At 54.4% G+C, this 18,319-nt stretch overlaps 1 protein-coding gene across 1 annotated transcript; it reads left to right on the top strand.

Annotated features, from left to right (window-relative positions):
• The first annotated feature begins 799 nt into the window (after positions 1-799).
• Positions 800-13,803, top strand: LOC144732010 (growth/differentiation factor 10-like). The gene is made up of 3 exons (XM_078613191.1): positions 800-887; positions 4,500-5,602; positions 13,584-13,803. Exons 1-3 carry the CDS (start codon positions 800-802, stop codon positions 13,773-13,775), a joined length of 1,383 nt encoding a protein of 460 aa, XP_078469317.1. The 3' UTR covers positions 13,776-13,803.
• The last annotated feature ends 4,516 nt before the right edge of the window (positions 13,804-18,319 follow it).

Raw genomic sequence — 18,319 nt, 5'->3', positions numbered from 1 at the left:
CTCTCTCGTCGAGGACTTTTTTCCCAGAAGCCAGCACTTAGAACCCGGGACTCGAACCCGGGAATTCCGAACCGGGGATACTCCACCCAGGACTCTGCCCCCAAAGGCAACGTTGGCAGTGAGGAGCGGCGAGGGAGTGGATCGGCGGGATCAAGGAGTAGGGCGAGAGAGGAGAGTGTTGGGGGGCGAGGAGTAAGGGGGGGGGGGGAGGCGAGAGAGGAGGAGATGTGATTGAGGAGCACAACGTGGGGATTAGCGAGGGGGGAAAGGAGTGGGGGGGGGGGCATAGAGCCAAGCCGACGAGAGGGGATCAGGGAAGTGGGATCAGGGAGGTGGGATCAGGGAGGGGAGATCAGGGAGAGGGAAGATCAGGGAGGTGGGATCAGGGAATAGGGGGGATCAGGGAGAGGGGGGATCAGGGAAGAGGGGGTCAGGTAAGAGGGGGGATCAGGGAAGAGGGGATCAGGTAAGAGGGGGGATCAGGGAGAGGGGATCAGAGAGGGGGGATCAGGGAGGGGGGGATCAGGAAGAGGGGGGATGGCCGCGCCGACCCCCGCGGGGTCTCCCCGTCACAGGAGGGCCCTCCCACCGGGGTGCCTGTAGGGGACTCTGTAGGGGACTCTGCGCCACCATGAGCAGCGAGCGGAGGCCGCGGCTGATGCTGCTGCTGCTGCTCTTCACTGGGGTGGCAACCGACCACCAGCAGCAGCAGCACCATCATCAGCGTCAGCAGCACCATCAGCACCATCATCATCATCAGCACCACCATCAGCATGAGGGCGGCGAGCTGGCTGCGCGCATGCGCGCCCTCTACGAGCGGTGCCGCCGCGAGGGAGGAGCGCGAATCCGCGGCAACAGCGTGCGGAGCATCGCGGCACTGAGCCCAGGCGAGACGTGACCCCCACCCCCTCGCTCACCACGTGACCCCCACTCACTCACTCACCACGTGACCCTCATGCTCTCGCTCACCACGTGACACCCACTCACTCACCACGTGACCCCCACTCACTCGCTCACCACGTGACCCTCACCCCCTCGCTCACCACGTGACCCCCACCCCCTCGCTCACCACGAGACGTGACCCTCACCCCCTCGCTCACCACGTGACCCCCACCCCCTCACTCACCACGTGACGTACCCTCCCTGTCCTGTCCTCACATCACCACCGTCCTGCGTGTAGCTCCTGCACGGATGTGATGGTGATGATGATCATGATGACCACATCAATCATCATGAGTTACAAATAACATCATCATCATCATCAGCAGCAACGGCATTATCTACAATCGCCACCTAACACGCGCGCCGAAGGTGGGAAGGATTTGAGGAGGGGAGGGGTACAGCGTCCCCCCGCCCCCCCCCCTAACCCCGTATGCCACGGATTCGCATAAATCCTCACCGAGTCTCGAGGCATATGTGCAGGAGGGTCTTGATCCCTCGAGATGTTTGACCGATTCCGTTATAACCTCGCTCAATAAAAAAAAGAACGCGTTAAACTCCTGCCTATTGCGACTTGGCTGATAGTGCTGGGTGTTGCTGGCCGCTTGACGTTTTTTTTTGGGACGTTTCGGCCTGTGCCCCGCATTTGCGTGTAACCAAATAGAGTCAATGAATTCCCGTGAATAACTCCATGAGTGATGGATGAGCGTCTGGATCCACGTGGGAGGAAGCCGTAGGAGTTGATTTGAGTTTAACATAAAACCACAGCGGCTCACTGCTTTACACGAGTGTGTGTGTGTGGGGGGGGGGTCACACTCACATAGCTACGGGCAGTACACACGGGTTCACGATCCCGCTTCCTGTACTCACCTGCCACGCCGCAGCCGCACAGGCTCGCCGAGTCGCAAAGCATCTGGCCAATAGGGATGGCCGGTGTCATCCAGACTCGTCTAGACCCGGTCGTGCAAGGGCTGGGTTAGTCGATGAGACTGGGAATGACGCATTTCTCCACACTGTAATCCTCTGGACTCGACAGCGCTAGAGTTGGCTGGACCGGATTTCTCGAGACGAAATTGCTCTCGACGTCATCGCTACAGACCTCACATCTCTAGACTGTATCGCAATAGACCGCGCATCTCTAGACTGTACTGCCCGTGCCCAGCCGAGTCGCCCGGGCGGGTTGGGACGCTGGGACCCCTCTCGCCCCGGGCTTCCCGCGTGACTCCGCGTGGCGCGCGCCTCCCCGCGGGCTCCTCCACCTGGGTAGAGCGCGCACCTGGCGGGGTGGGGGCCCTGGGGGGGAGAGGAGCGCCCCCCACCCCCTCCCCCCCCTTCAATCGAGCCGCGCGGTGGAGTTTGATTGCGCGACTCTGAGATCGATCCCATTCCGTGTGTTGCACGGAAGCGCACGTGCAGTTCGGCAAGTGGATTCGGGAAGATCTCATCCGGGCACTGGTGGTGGCGATGCTGCACCTGGCTGCCTGTGATGCAGCGATGCAGGAGGCAGCAGCAGCATCAGCAGCAGCAGCGAGGGGTTTGTGGAGCGCACAAAGATGTTGGCGAAATATAGTAGTAGGTTTTTACCCTTTAAACTGGCACAAAACTGACACCTTTATACAAGGCATCATGTTTGCAATAACCACAACACAAGCAGTCAAAATGCAAACAAAAAGACACAACTCTGATAATGATATGCACTGTCTTTGAAGTGTATTGGTCCACACCCGAGACAGCTTTCCTTAGAGCCTAGCCTTTCTTTTTGTTTGCATTTTGACTGCTTGTGTTGCGGTTATTGCAAACATGATGCCTTGTATAAAGGTGTCAGTTTTGTACCAGTTTAAAGCGTAAAAACCCACGACTATATTTTGCCACTGGTAAAGGAGGTCTCATAGTGTATGTTGGCGAAACTGTTTTTCCATGGGCGTCGAGGTGGAGCGATTTCCACAGCTCACCAGCAAACAAATGTGCAAATCCACCTGCTCCGTCGGTATGGGATAGAGTGTTGCCCCCTCGCACGCGCGGGGCATCTCCGCGCGCGCTGGTTTCATCCCACAGACGCTCATTAGTCAATTCTGGATTTGAAGCTTTCGTGACTGCAAGGATTCATAATCTTAGTTTTTTCGGTAAAGTCACGTAGGTAAAAAAAAAATGAAATTAAAATTCTTTAATTTTATAAATTTTTATTTCATTTTTTTTTACCTACGTGACTTTACCGAAAAAACTAAGATTACTCATTAGTTAGCCGATAACGTCTTCGTATGCATAGGACCGCAGAGATTGGACAAGTGTTGGTAGCGCCGGCTCCTCACGGCGTGGTTACTGCCTTCCTGCTCCTTGTCTGGACAACTGTGAAAAGAAATTGCTTCATAGCTCATCGGATTCCTCCAGAATTTATTAATATTCTGATTCTGTGGTTCCTCCTCCTCCTCCTCCTGGCGCCTCTGAGTCGTCCTCTCTCTCTCACTCTCTACGAGATCGAGATGATGATGTCCGGTGTGCGCAGTACGCTGACTTTAAGGGGTAGTGCAGTCCGGCAATTGGGTTCGTCAGTCCGTCTGCATTCACTCACCCACTCACTCGCCAATCAATCACCCATCAATCACCCACTCACCCACTCACTCACCCAATCACTCACCCACTCACTCATCCACCCACTCACTCACCCACTCACTCACCCACTCACTCACCAAACAATCACCCACTCACTCACTCACCCACTCACTCACCCACTCACTCACTCACCCGTTCACTCGCCCACTCACTCGCAAAACAATCACCCACTCACTCACCCACTCACTCACCCACTCACCCACTCACTCACCCACTCACTCACCCACTCACTCACCCACCCACTCACTCACTCACCCACTCACTCACCCACTCACTCACTCACCCACTCACTCACCCACTCACCCACCCACTCACTCACCCATCCATCCACCCCCTCACGTCACTCCTCATCCTGCTGCTTCGCTCTGCCACCATCGTCTCTTCTCCAAAGTTCTTAAAACAACAAGTTGTCAATGCGCTCGCTCGAGCGCATTGACAACTTGAACAGTGCCGTTTGTTGCTGACCGCTTGGCGATTCGAGTCCTACCTACCTGCGTGCCCAGCAACCGTGGATTTCTAAACAAAATCAAGCGCCTCGCCCCGTCTCTTCTGCCACCGCGGTCCCGTGGCGCCCCCTGGCGTGCAGTTTGGGGATCGCGTGGCGCGGCGTAAGGGGGGCACTGGGAGGAGTGGATGGTCACCCCGACACAGGGAGGTCAAGCGCGACCCATTTGCGAACCCTTTCACAGTCTAGACCCCTCCTATCCCCTCGCTTGACCCAGACTCGTATCATTCTTGGAGTTGGCCAAACATCCGAGTATAGGACCTCATCCCCCCGTAACCCGCGTCTCCCTCTCACCCCCCCCCATTATGACCTCATCCCCCCATGACCCCCGTGGCACCCCATAACTCGCGTCTCCCTCTCACCCCCCCCCCCATTATGACCTCATCCCCTCATGACCCCCGCAGCCCCCCGTAACCCGCGTCTCCCTCTCTCACCCCTCCCCCAGGAGACTCGCCGCCAGGACCCCATTTCTCCTTCAACCTCTCCCTCATCCCCGCGTCCGAGTCTCTCATCGCCGCGTCTCTCCACTTCCCCCCGGGCTCCCCGGGGCGTCAGGGACGTGGGCCCCAGCGCGTCTCCGTGTCGCTGTGGGGCTCGGCGCACCCCCGCGGCGACCCCGGCGCGGGGCCCCCTCGCCGCGCGTTGTTCTCGTTCATCCCCTCGAGCTACGCGCACTGGCACGCGCGCGATGTCACGGCGCCGCTGGGCGAGGCGCGCTCCCGAGGGATGCCCTGGCTCCACGCGGACATCCGCTCGGGTCCCAGGCGTGCCGACGAGGTGCCTTACCTCCTCGTCTTCGCATTCGACTCGGCCCTGGCGGGGGACGGCGGCGTCGCGAGCGTCCTGCAGCTGCGGGCTCTGCACCAGGCGCGCGGGGGGTCTGCCGGGTCGCGGGGACTGGACCCCCTCGCCGATGGGGACGATGAGCAGGGCGGGTCGGACAGGGCAGCCGGGGTCGCGGTTGAGTCCGAGGGGGACGTTGGAGGAGCGGTGCGGCAGAGGCGCGACGCGTCGTTGCGGACAAATGAACTGCCCGGGTCGCGTCTCCTGGCTCCCCCCCCTTCCTTCGAGGACGGTGATGATGGTCATGGTGATGACGAGGACGATGGCAGTGATGGTGATGACGATGAAGAGATGGCACAGGAAAGAAGATCATCATCATCAGCATCATCAGCATCAGCATCATATTCACCATCTTCATCAGCAGCAGCATCGTCATCCCAGCGCAGATCTCGACCCAGAGACGCGCAGAGGCAGAGGGATCACGGAGGAGCCAACAGCAGCAGTCGAAGTAACAGCAGCAGCCACGGCGGCGGCGGCGGTCGGGGTCGTGGGAAGACCGAGGCGGAACGGAGGCGCAGGGCGGACAAGCGGCGTCCCCCGGGCGGGGGTCCCGCGGTGGGGGGGGGGCCTCCCCCCCTCACGGCGTGCGCACGACGCCACCTCACGGTGGATTTTGCCGACATCGGCTGGGACAAGTGGATCATCTCCCCCAAGGCGTACCTCGCGCACTACTGCGCCGGCACCTGCGACTTCCCCATGTCCAAGGTACGGGGCGCGGGAGGAGGCATCGAGGCAGCGGTGGCCAGGAGATGTTAATTACCTCGCCTGGTGTGCAGGGGGTCGTGGGTTCGATCCCGACCCTGACGCCTGCTGCTGTGCAATTGGAGGTTGCGGTGTCTCTCTCTCATCATCATCATCACGGTGGCTAGGAGATGTTAACTACCTCGCCTGGCATGCAGGGAGTCGTGGGTTCGATCCCGACCCTGACGCCTGCTGCTGTATATTTGGAGTTTATCTCCGGGTCCTCCATTTCCACGTGATAATCCACTTTATCATTTGTGGCCAGGTCGCTTCTGAAAAAGAACTATGTATATACATAGCTCAGTAGGCTAATTACCTGGAGAAATAAAAAATAATGCACAATTAAAGCGAACGCCGCAGCAGACGCGTTGACTTGCGCAGCACGTGGCCGCAGCGACTCTGCACGTGACGTGGCCAACCGCGCGGGATCCAAACGCTGCGGAGGTAGCAGCGAGGGGGAGGGGGAGGGGTTGGTGGACCACCGCCCTGATGTTGCGGAGCCAGGCTACGGCGGAGAGGGTGTGACGGCCCCGTGCACGTTTGAAGGCATCGGAGGCTCCACATGGTCTGTGAATTGTCCTGGGCCCCCCAGCACCCCCCGCCACCCCCCCCATGGACGGCCCCATGCAGAACTCACCTAAACTAAACTAAATTCACCTATTATTTTTCGATTTGAAGCTTTCGTGACTGCAGGGATTCATCTTCTTGGTTCTTTCGGTAAAGTCACGTAGAAGGGAAATAATAAAGTAATACAAATAAAACATAATAAAAGAATTCTCACAAAGAAAATAATAAAAATTAAAATAATTCTCACAATAATAATTTTATTATGTTTTATTTTTATTATTTTATTATTTCCCCAATTATTATTTTTTTTTAACCAGGAAAGGCCAACTGAGCTATAGAATTATTTTCCAGAAGCGACCTGCCCACCGCAAACGAGAGCTCCACGAAGTGGCTTATCACGGGAGAAATGTGTAGCAGCGGTCACAATTTAACACGTGGATTTGGCGTCGAGATGGAGCCGTACCCCGACTCGCCAGGAGACGGCGGTACAGCAAAGCATCAATTGCCGACTCCAACCTATCCCGTCTGGACCCCGTCGATATTCTCCGTGTGCCTCTCACGCGTAGAGCATTGAATCAATTGGCCCGATAACATCGTGACATATAAAGGACCACACACAGTGTAATTCCTGGATAAGTTGAGTTTTGTTTCTGTTAACTGTGCTTGTGCATCACTGCCGTTGCAGTAGCATCATCGTCACGAAATAATCGATAATAATCCATCGTCATCATCATAATCAATGGTCCATCGGCCTAAGTCCTTCGTTAACAATAATATGTCATCGTCCTTATTTCAAGATCATCATCGTACAGACAGAATCATCCTGAATTTCTATTTAAAGTTTTCGTGATTGCAGGGATTCAGAATTCTTGGTTCTATCGGTAAAGTCACGTAGAAGGGAAATAATAAAATAATAAAAATAAAACAATTAAATTCTCACGACGTTTCGATTGCAACACAAGCAATCATCATCAGGTGTGAAATCCACAGCAATAAAAAAATAACCGCAACTTTTTCCAAAAAAATTATGGGTGTGGTTTTCACACCTGATGATGATTGCTTGTGTTGCAATCGAGACGTCGTGAGAATTTAATAGTTTTATTTTTATTATTTTATTACTTCCCTTCTATGTGACTTTACCGAAAGAACCAAGAATAAAAATCATCCTGATTTATAGATCGTCGTTTTGATTTTAACAGTCCATCATAAAATAAACAATCATCATCTAAAAACCATCATCGTAATCCAGAGCATCATCTTAACATCGTCATAAAATCATCATCACCATCATCATTCAAATTCAGACATCGTATCGTGGTGGTCTTGGGAGTTAATTCAAAACACGACACGGTTACTGAGTGCAGACCAAGAAGCCCAAAACGCCAAGGGGGCCAGCCACAAACAGCACTGTAACGCGTCTCTTGAATTGAGCGAGGTTATCATTGTTGTTGTTATTTTAAGAGATTGGGAACAAGAGGCGGTGGTGATGGAAGAGGGAGTTCCAATGTGCGGCAATGTGACGGGAAAAAGCAGAGAGAGAGAAGTGAAGTGACCTGCAGCTTAGTGAGTGAGTGGCTGAGTGAGTGGTTGAGTGAGTGGCTGAGTGAGTGGCTGAGTGAGTGGCTGAGTGAGTGGCTGAGTGAATGAGTGAGTGGCTGAGTGAGTGGTTGAGTGAGCGGCTCAGTGAGCGGCTGAGTGAGCGGCTGAGTGAGCGGTTGAGTGAGCGGGTGAGTGAGCGGGTGAGTGAGTGGCTGAGTGAATGGCTGAGTGAGTGGCTGAGTGAGTGGCTGAGTGAATGGTTATGTGAGTGGCTGAGTTAGCGGTTGAGTGAGCGGTTAAGTGAGCGGCTGAGTGAGCGGGTGAGTGAGTTGCTGAGTGAGTGGCTGAGTGAGTGGTTGAGTGAGTGGCTGAGTGAGTGGCTGAGTGAGTGGCTGAGTGGTTGAGTGAGTGAGTAAGTGGCTGAGTGAGTGGTTGAGTGAGTGAGTAAGTGGCTGAGTGAGTGACTGAGTGAATGGTTATGTGAGTGGCTGAGTTAGCGGTTGAGTGAGCGGTTAAGTGAGCGGCTGAGTGAGCGGGTGAGTGAGTGGCTGAGTGAGTGGCTGAGTGAGTGGTTGAGTGAGTGGCTGAGTGAGTGGCTGAGTGAGTGGCTGAGTGGTTGAGTGAGTGAGTAAGTGGCTGAGTGAGTGGTTGAGTGAGTGAGTAAGTGGCTGAGTGAGTGAGTGAGTGGCTGAGTGAGTTGTCGTCACCTCCAGTGCGCTGGTGGTTGAACAGAGTGTGGATGAGACGAAACGGTGAATGTCGAGCGGACCAAGTCCTCAACACGGGTGGAGGAATCAGCGAGTGAGGTTCATTGGGACAGTAACACACGTGTCTGTCAGTGTGTGCGTCATTGTGTGGATATGTCGTGGGGAGCGGTGGTGTAGCGGTTAGCGCGCTGCGCTACGAGCCTGGCGACCCGGGGTTGATTCCCGCTCACGGCCAACACCCAGTGACGATTATCTGAACCGGTCCGGGACTCCCCTAGGTCGACTCAGTCTCAAATGAGTACCTGGTGTGGTGTGTAAACATCACCACTAGGGTTTAACACCACTGCATTGTGTGAGCAGCTCACAAATCCTTGAAAGATCTGAACACAGTTCCATCGGTGAGCTCCTCCGGCAGACGAGGCCGCATTGGCTGGGTCACGTAGCCCGCATGCCCAGCCACCGCATGCCCACGCAGCTTCTGTTTGGCCGCATAGAGCGGTCGCGGCACGGGCTGGAGAAGAGATGGAGCTGATGCGGTACGGGAGGATGTGGAGCTGAGTGGACTTGCCGATGACTTGACCAGCGATGTCAAGATCGGCCTCTGCGGAGGAGACTCGTCAAGGACGCTACTGGGCAGTTGGAGGCAGTCGCCTTCGGCAACAACAGAGGGTGGATGGAAGAGCGACGCTCACAACAACGAGCGGAACGCTGGGCGTTTAAAACGCAGCAAGTTGGAATAGTGCGGAGAATAGGTAGCGCATCTGCCAGTCATCTCAGCAAGTCAACCCATGGCACCTGGGTCTGTGTGTTGTAACCTGCCAGCAGAGAGGGCCTTCCATAATTCACGTGATGGCATCAAAGTGCACCTAGCCTGGCACGCGCGCTGTGGTAACGTCACCATGGCTTAGTGGCGAACGGCGGCTGAATTGCTTTTTGTGTCACCGTTTGCCTGTCGCTGTAGCATTGTGCCTGTATTGTGTGTATGTATTATGTGTGTGTGTTGTGTGTGTATTGTGTATGTATTATGTGTGTATGTATTATGTGCGTATTGTGTATGTATTTTGTGTGTATGTATTATGTGTGCCTGTATTATGTGCGGATGCTTTTGTGTGTATGTATGTATCATGTGTGTGTGCGTGTATGTATTGTGTATGTATTATGCGTATGTATTGTGTGTATGTTTCTGTGTGTATGTTTAAGTGTGTATTATGTTTATGTGTGTATGTATGTTTATGTGTGTATTTTATGCGCGTATGTAAATGTGTGTATGTGTGTATGTGATGCCTTCGATGGCTCTAATTTACATCTGGTAAATTTCATCTGGTATATATACAATGGGAGGCTGATCGATGCCCGGATGCGGTCAAGGGATGGCTTGCTATTGCTCAACCATGTTATGTATGCCGACGATCTGGTAATTGCTGCTCACTCAGAGAAGGAGTTGGAGGCGCTGCTGCTGAACCTGGAGCTTGCCACTAAGAGGTGGGGCCTTACCATCAGCCCCACCAAAACTAAGCACCTGCCTGGGTATTTTGTACCATCGGACACTCCACCCCCACAACTCCCAATTGGTCATGGGGCAGTTGTGGAGAGAGTGTAGAGTTTCCCATACATGGGCAGTGTGCTCATGACCGGCACCGGTTTGACAGCAGAGGTCTCACTCCGAATCAGTCGAGCGGCATTATCTTTTCATCGGTTGCGTAACGCTGTGTGGAAGCTACCTGGTCTGTCGCTCTGCACGAAGCTTCAGGTCTTCTCGGCCACGGTCATTCCCTCCCTTCTCTACGCTTGCGAAACGTGGACACCCCTAATGGAACATCTTCGCCGGTTAGAAACATTTAGGCTGGCCTGCCAACGATCCATCCTGGGTTTAACCAGGCTGGATTGTGTGAGAAGCTCACAAATCCTTGAAAGATGTGGACAAAGTCCCATCGGTGAGTTCCTCCGGCAGGCAAGGCTGCGTTGGCTGGGTCATGTAGCCTGCATACCCAGCCACCGCATGCCTAAACAGCTTTTGTTCGGCCGAATAGAGGGGGCTAAACGGGCGCGGCTCGTGCTAGAGAGAGATGGAGTGATGTGGTACAGGAGGAAGTGGAGCTGAGTGGACTTGCCGATGACTGGTACCAGCGGTGTCAAGATCGGCCTCTGTGGAGGAGGCTCGTGAAGGACGCTACTGGCCAGTTGGAGGCAGTCGCCCTCCAACAACAACAGAGGGCAGAGGAGCGACGCTCACAACAACGAGCGGAGCGCCGGGTGGCTAAAGTACAGCAAGTTGGCACAGTAGGGGGCACAAGTGGTGCATCAGCCAGTCATCTCGGTCAGTCGACCAGTGGCACCTGGGTCTGCCCCGTGACCTCCTGCCAGCGGGCGTTCGACACTTAACGTGGCCTCAACGTGCACATGGCCTGGCACAAGCGTCGTGGTGACGTCACCGAGACTTAGTGGCGAATGGCGGTTGTTGTTGTGTATGTTTATGTGTGTGTATGTGTATGTGTGTATCTTTATGTGTGTATGTGTGTATGTTTATGTGTGTATGTGTATATGTTTATGTGTGTATGTTTATATGTGTGTATGTTTATGTGTATATGTGTGTATGTTTATGTGTATATGTGTGTATCTTTATGTGTGTATGTGTGTATGTTTATGTGTATATGTGTGTATGTTTATGTGTGTATGTTTATGTGTATATGTGTGTATCTTTATGTGTGTATGTGTGTATGTTTATGTGTGTATGTGTATATGTTTATGTGTGTATGTTTATGTGTATATGTGTGTATGTTTATGTGTATATGTGTGTATCTTTATGTGTGTATGTGTGTATGTTTATGTGTGTATGTGTGTATGTTAGCGGTCGCGCGTGGTGCTGGCCGTCACGGCCTTCATAGGTGCTCGCTAACAGCACTTGCCCGTGACCGTCTCTTTAGGCTATACGGGGAACCTTCGCCTATATTTAGACGTAACACATTTCTTAACCAGTGCCGGGACTCACCTAGGTCGACTCAGCCTGAAATGAGTACCTGGTGCCAGGCAGTACACATCAGCACTGCTGAACACCGCCTGATCGCACGTGTCACCAACAATGTTGTTTCATCTTCTTGGTTCTTTCGGTAAAGTCACGTAGAAGGGAAATAATAAAATAATATTTTTCAATATCTGTATTATTTTACTATTTCCCTTCTACGTGACTTTACCGAAAGAACCAAGAATATGAATCCCTGCAGTCACGAAAGCTTTAAATCAAAAATCTGTTTTAATACATGTTGCTTCAATAAAATGTTAACACTCACACGGGACTCTCGTTTTTAATGGTTAAAACAACGGAGAATACACTGCAGCATGATAACAAATGTACGTTAATAGCTTCAAAGAGTCTCCACTCGTTCGCCATCATTGTCAACACGTGCCTGGAATCTTCTCCAGGTGGTCTCCAGAGCCCGGAGGAGGCACATTTCTTGTGGTATTGTTGCAAATTCTCGTGAGTGTTAACATTGTTTTGAAGCACGCCCCTGTACATCGGGCTGTGATGGTAGCGCCTCTAGTGGCTGTAGAGGTGACGGGAATAATCATGGGTGGAAAAAAACCCGATTATTCCAGCGGCAGGCATCGGGTTTTTTCTTTAATACAATTAAACCCGATTTCGGGGAATTAAAACCTGGTTTAATGAATACGAAACTCTGATCCAAGGCTTAGGCTGCTTCCTCGTCGGTGCTGCTATCGTACTCGGGGGGCCGTCGGGCACGGGGTAGTCGTAGAATGCGGCGGGCAGGTTGGTCTTGATGAACACGAGGAGCTTCTCCTCCACAATCGTGGGCGCCAGTGAGTTCCTTCGCTTGGAATGGATGAAGCCCATCGTTGAGAAGTTGGCGAAGTGCGCTTCTGCAATTAGAACCAATTAAACCGGATTTCTCCCAATCTCAGATGATCGGGTTTCATATAAAAAGACAATTAAACCCGATTGTAAAAAACCCGACTGTGCCACCCTTGGGAATATTCCATGAGATGGAATCGGAATTAAAACTCGCATCGATTCTCAAGCACGCGTCAGTCTAAAATGATGATGATCATCATCATCATCGTCGCCATCGGCAATGGTCAATCATCGACTGGACGTTCAAAATTAAAGGGTGTGAGTGGCCAACACCACGCCTGGCCGCCTTTGTCTCCCCCCGTGCCACTGTTTACGCATTGCACCAGGTAGTCATTTGAGTCTGAGTCGACCTAGGGGGAAGACCCAGCAGGACAGGTTCGGATAAATCGTCACTGGTGTTAGTTAATCTAAATATTTATATATATATCGGAGGAATCCGATGAGCAATGAAGCAGTTTTTTTTTACAGCTGTCCAGAAGGGGCACGCTGTCAGAATGTAACACAAAAACAATATATGAGTACAAATTACAGGTAAGATAAACAAATCACTTAAAAAATATACACAAGTAAAACGAATCTATTTTTTTATATCTTACTAGGTAAGATCCACTTAGCCATTAGCTTCTTTTTCAGAAGCGACCTGGCCACAGATGATAGCTCAACGGGGAGTGTCTTATCGTCAATGTGGAAATCCACAGCGGCAAAAAAAAATAATCCAAATAATGTGGACGCGTGTCTCGTGTGGCCGTGAGCGCGAATCGAACTCGGGTCGCCCGGTTGGTTACGGTAGCGCGGTGCGTCAACCACTGCGCCACCGCTCCCCCCACTCACCCACCCCACCTCTCCACGTACCGTGCGTCCCACCAACCACGCGAACATCCGGCTCGTGGTTCGTGCCGTGGGGCTGGTGCCGGACAAGATAACCCCCACTCAGCGTCCTAACCACTGCGCCACCGCTCCCCACACCCCCCCACCCCCTCTCTAGGGCGTGCGTCCCACGAACCACGCGACCATCCAGAGCGTGATGCGTGCGGTGGGTCTCGTGCCGGACAAGATAACCCACACTCAGCGTCCTAACCACTGCGCCACCGCTCCCCACACCCCCCCCCCCCCCACCCCTCTCTAGGGCGTGCGTCCCACGAACCACGCCACCATCCGGATCGTGGTTCGTGCCGTGAGGCTGGTGCTGGACAAGATAACCCCCCACTCAGCGTCCTAACCACTGCGCCACCGCTCCCCACACCCCCCCCCCACCCCTCTCTAGGGCGTGCGTCCCACGAACCACGCGACCATCCAGAGCGTGATGCGTGCCGTGGGGCTGGTGCCGGGTCTGCCGGGGCCGTGCTGCGTGCCGGACAAGATGACGCCGCTCAGCATCCTCTACGTGGACCAGGCGGACAGCGTGGTCCTCAAACTCTACCCCAACATGTCCGTCGAGTCGTGTGCCTGCAGATAGCCGGGCCTCCGACGCCCCGGCGACAACACAGAGGGAGATGGGTGGGGGGGGGGGCGAAGGGGGGAGTCTATATTCTTGGGGGTCAGAGAAGAGGAGTGGTGGGGGGGGGGGGGAGGGGGACGATACGAAGTGTTGGGGGGGGTCAAACCCCCGGACTTTCCCAAACATCTCTCGCTCTCTGTGACAGCGCTTCACATCGGCACCTCTCAGGGGGAGACGCGAGACGGCCAGCAGGTGGGTGAAGGTGGTGGGGGGGGGGGGTGAGCAATAGGGGGCACGGGTAGTAAAGGGGGGCCCTTGTGGGTGGTGGTGGGGGGCACGTGGTGAGGCCACGCGGACACCGGAGGCGTCGCTGCATTTCTTCGGATCTGATGCTCGTGCTGGCCCCGTGTTATAGGGCCCAACTCACGAGACAAACATCATCAGCAGCAGCAGCATCAGCAGCATCAGCTTGTGTAGTGGCGAGGCGTGTCAGTGGAACGATACGGCGAGAGGGACACTCAGGAGGGAGGTGGGAGAGAGGGAAAGGAAGCGGGGCGGGTAGTCGACGGGAGGACGAGAGACGGGATGGGTGGAGATGAGAGGGGAGAGGATGAAGAGGGAAAGGGCGTGGAGTGGGTAGAGAAGAGTGAGTAAAGAAGAGGGGAGAGGAGAGAGAGACAATGGGAGAGGCAATGGGAGAGGAGAGAGAGGCAATGGGAGAGGAGAGAGAGGCAATGGGAGAGGCAATGGGAGAGGAAATGGGAGAGGCAATGGGAGAGGCAATGGGAGAGGAGAGAGAGGCAATGGGAGAGGCAATGGGAGAGGAGAGAGAGGCAATGGGAGAGGAGAGAGAGGCAATGTGAGAGGCAATGGGAGAGGAGAGAGAGGCAATGTGAGAGGCAATGGGAAAGGAGAGAGAGGCAATGGGAGAAGCAATGGGAGAGGCAATGGGAGAGGAGAGAGAGGCAATGGGAGAGGCAATGGGAGAGGCAATGGGAGAGGAGAGAGAGGCAATGGGAGAGGCAATGGGAGAGGAGAGAGAGGCAATGGGAGAGGCAATGGGAGAGGAGAGAGAGGCAATGGGAGAGGCAATGGGAGAGGAGAGAGAGGCAATGGGAGAGGCAATGGGAGAGGAGAGAGAGGCAATGGGAGAGGCAATGGGAGAGGAAATGGGAGAGGCAATGGGAGAGGCAATGGGAGAGGAGAGAGAGGCAATGTGAGAGGCAATGGGAGAGGAGAGAGAGGCAATGGGAGAAGCAATTGGAGAGGCAATGGTAGAGGCAATGGGAGAGGAGAGAGAGGCAATGGGAGAGGCAATGGGAGAGGCAATGGGAGAGGAGAGAGAGGCAATGGGAGAGGCAATGGGAGAGGAGAGAGAGGCAATGGGAGAAGCAATTGGAGAGGCAATGGTAGAGGCAATGGGAGAGGAGAGAGAGGCAATGGGAAAGGCAATGGGAGAGGAGAGAGAGGAAATGGGAGAGGCAATGGGAGAGGCAATTGGAGAGGAGAGAGAGGCAATGGGAGAGGCAATGGGAGAGGCAATGGGAGAGGCAATGGGAGAGGCAATGGGAGAGGCAATGGGAGAGGCAATGGGAGAGGCAATGGGAGAGGAGAGAGAGGCAATGGGAGAGGCAATGGGAGAGGCAATGGGAGAGGCAATGGGAGAGGCAATGGGAGAGGCAATGGGAGAGGCAATGGGAGAGGCAATGGGAGAGGCAATGGGAGAGGCAATGGGAGAGGAGAGAGAGGCAATGTGAGAGGCAATGGGAGAGGCAATGTGAGAGGCAATGGGAGAGGAGAGAGAGGCAATGGGAGAGGCAATGGGAGAGGCAATGTGAGAGGCAATGGGAGAGGAGAGAGAGGCAATGGGAGAGGCAATGGGAGAGGCAATGTGAGAGGCAATGGGAGAGGAGAGAGAGGCAATGGGAGAGGCAATGGGAGAGTCAAGGGGAGATCTTCCGCTCAGACCGCGCCTCCAAGATCCGCTCATTGGGACCCGAGCCCCCCCCCCACCACCACCACAAGGGTGGGGGCTTTGGGTAGCGGCAGACGCCAGGACCCCCCGCAAGGGACAAACACGTGCAGCGAATTAAGTCGCTTACTCATCACCCACCCGGGGGGTGGGGGCGGGGCTGGGGGGGGGGGGCTCTTACAACTGATGATGATGATGATGATGATTCTCTCGAGGACGTCTTGATGAGGATCGCTCCACGCTGTGTGGTCGTCACCCTCATTAACGACTCGTGGTGATGATGATGATGATGGATGACTCAGCAGCAGCAGCATCAGCAGCATCATCAGCAGCATCAGCATCATCAGCAGCACGGGCGCCGATGGATCGCGGCCGCTCAAGCTCACGGACCAATAACGCCACCACGTGAACGTGCGTGACACTAAAGAGTACTCCCCGCTCGCTTTAGCCGACGTGCGATGATGGGAGGTTGACGGGTGATGGACTCGGTGATGGAGAGTTGGTGGAGAGGGCAGGAGGATGCGAGCACACCCTCTCCCCCTTCACCCTCTCCCCCTTCATCCCCCCAACCTTCCACGTGGGTGAAGTATTCAGTAAGGGTCGCGTGGATCTATCTACCACCATCAACGCACCTCGCCATCGCTTCCTTCCTTCTGCCAGGTCTCTACAGTCGTCGAACAGTCGACACCAGACGGGACCTTCACTGTCTGTTCTTACAGTCTCATCAGCAGCATTATCATCAGCATCAGTAGTAGCAGCAGCGTCACGCGTAACTGCATCCTCCGCTCAGATAATTAAGGACGGATCATTAAAGGACCACGTCACGCCAGCTGGAGGGTGACGTCACGCGGCGCGCGCTGATTCGTCCCTGCGATAGGAGGGGGGGGAGGGGGTCTGTGACGTCGACAACAAACCGCGTGCTTCGTCACGTGCACGCACGCGGCGTCGACGGTAATGATTAATAATAGAAAATAATAATGATTATGAATATTGTTGTTACTATTATATTTTGTTTGTTATTAACGCCGTTATCTCTGTTATGATATCGTTAATGGGCTACGTTGTATTATTGTTATTGCTTAGCATTTGTAAAGCGACGTCGTGTGTCATTTTCTGGCGTGATATCGATTCGCCCGCTAACGGTTAGATTAATTGTCACGCGTCGCGCCCGATAATCGATCCGTGAATCGATTATATTTTTGGCCAAGGCTATTTTTTATATCGTGACCGCGGGGTTAGGACGGTTAAATCACATAGAGCGTCAACTAATAATTATAATCGGATAGGATAACATAGCAGGCTAGTCTCAGAGTGTGTGTCTTACGGACAGAATACACGCAGTACATACAGTACACGCATATATATACAAGACAAAGATCCCCCGTATAGCCCTAATGGACTATATGAGCAAGTGCTATTAGCGAGTAGCACCTATGAAGGCTGGAACGGCACACGAAGGGGTGGGTGGCTAGCACCACTCCCGGACACCTTTGTCTCCCCAGTGGCGACATTCACACATAGCACCAGGTACTCGTTTGAGGCTGAGTCGACCGAGGGGAGAGAGGCCCACGAGCGGTTCAAATGATCGTCACCGGCGTTGGCCGTGAGCGGGAATCGAACTCGGGTGGCCGGGTTCGTTGCACGGCGCGCTAACCGCTACACCACCGCTCCCCTTATGTACACATACACACGCACATATCTGTACACATTGCTCTGTCTCCTTGTTGCAAATATTCCACTGAGTCTCCCAGTCCTGTCTCTCGTCGCCACGCTCTTGCTCACCGATGTTTCCAAGATCCCTAAAGCGAACTCGTTGTCACGTGACCTTCGTATTGCCAGGCCCGTCCATAGTAAGTGGGGGGGGGGGGGTGCAGGAGCCCAGGGCAACTCACAAGCCGTGGGGGCCTCCCAAACGCCTTCAAACTAAAGGGGGAATATTTAACATCTGACTCCGTGACGCCCAAGCGTGGGACCCCCCCCCTCCCCTTCCCGGGACCACCCGTCACCACCCCCCCAGGACCACCCCCCAAAGCGCGGGGTCCGGGGCAGTCTCCCCGATTCGCCGTAACCCGAGTTCACGGCTCTGCGTGTCGCCTGCCGTTCCATTGCCTTTTGACGTCACAGCGATGGCCGCGTCTCATACTCAACAAGCGATGCGCGTGGGACTACAAAGACAAAGATCCCCCTTATAGCCTACACAGACTGTTGGGGCAAGTGCTGTTAACGAGCACCTATGAAGGCCGGCACGGTACGCGAGGGGCGGTGGGTGGCCAGCAACCACGCCCGGCCGCCTTTGTCTCCCTAGTGGCGATCTTTACGCACCGCGCCAGGTACTCGTTTGAGACTTGAGTCTACCTACTGGAGGCCCAGGACCGGTGGAGATAATCGTCACTGGGTGTTGTCCGTGAGCGGGAATCGAACCCCGGGCCGCCAGGTTGATGGTGCGGTGCGCGAACCGCGACACCGCCGCTCCCCGCGTGTCGGACGCGCGCGTCACGCACCACGCACACTCACACGCAGTCTCCGCGCACAGACCGACCCGAAACCCATCGGCATCGAATCTGGAGAACTGCGCTCTGGACCCACTCGT

Source organism: Lampetra planeri, chromosome 41, assembly GCF_965212315.1.
Source record: "Lampetra planeri chromosome 41, kcLamPlan1.2.h2, whole genome shotgun sequence".
Taxonomy (NCBI): Eukaryota; Metazoa; Chordata; class Hyperoartia; order Petromyzontiformes; family Petromyzontidae; genus Lampetra; species Lampetra planeri.
This window is presented reverse-complemented; position numbering and strand designations above follow the sequence as displayed.

What these genes read in the sequence shown, in the direction of transcription:
- LOC144732010 (XM_078613191.1), top strand. Translation starts at nt 800, where the DNA reads ATGCGCGCCCTCTACGAGCGGTGCCGCCGCGAGGGAGGAGCGCGAATC. An exon ending in CATCGCGGCACTGAGCCCAG is followed by an intron (nt 888 to 4,499) that starts GCGAGACGTGAC and finishes CCCCTCCCCCAG; the next exon opens with GAGACTCGCCGCCAGGACCC. An exon ending in GCGACTTCCCCATGTCCAAG is followed by an intron (nt 5,603 to 13,583) that starts GTACGGGGCGCG and finishes ACCCCTCTCTAG; the next exon opens with GGCGTGCGTCCCACGAACCA.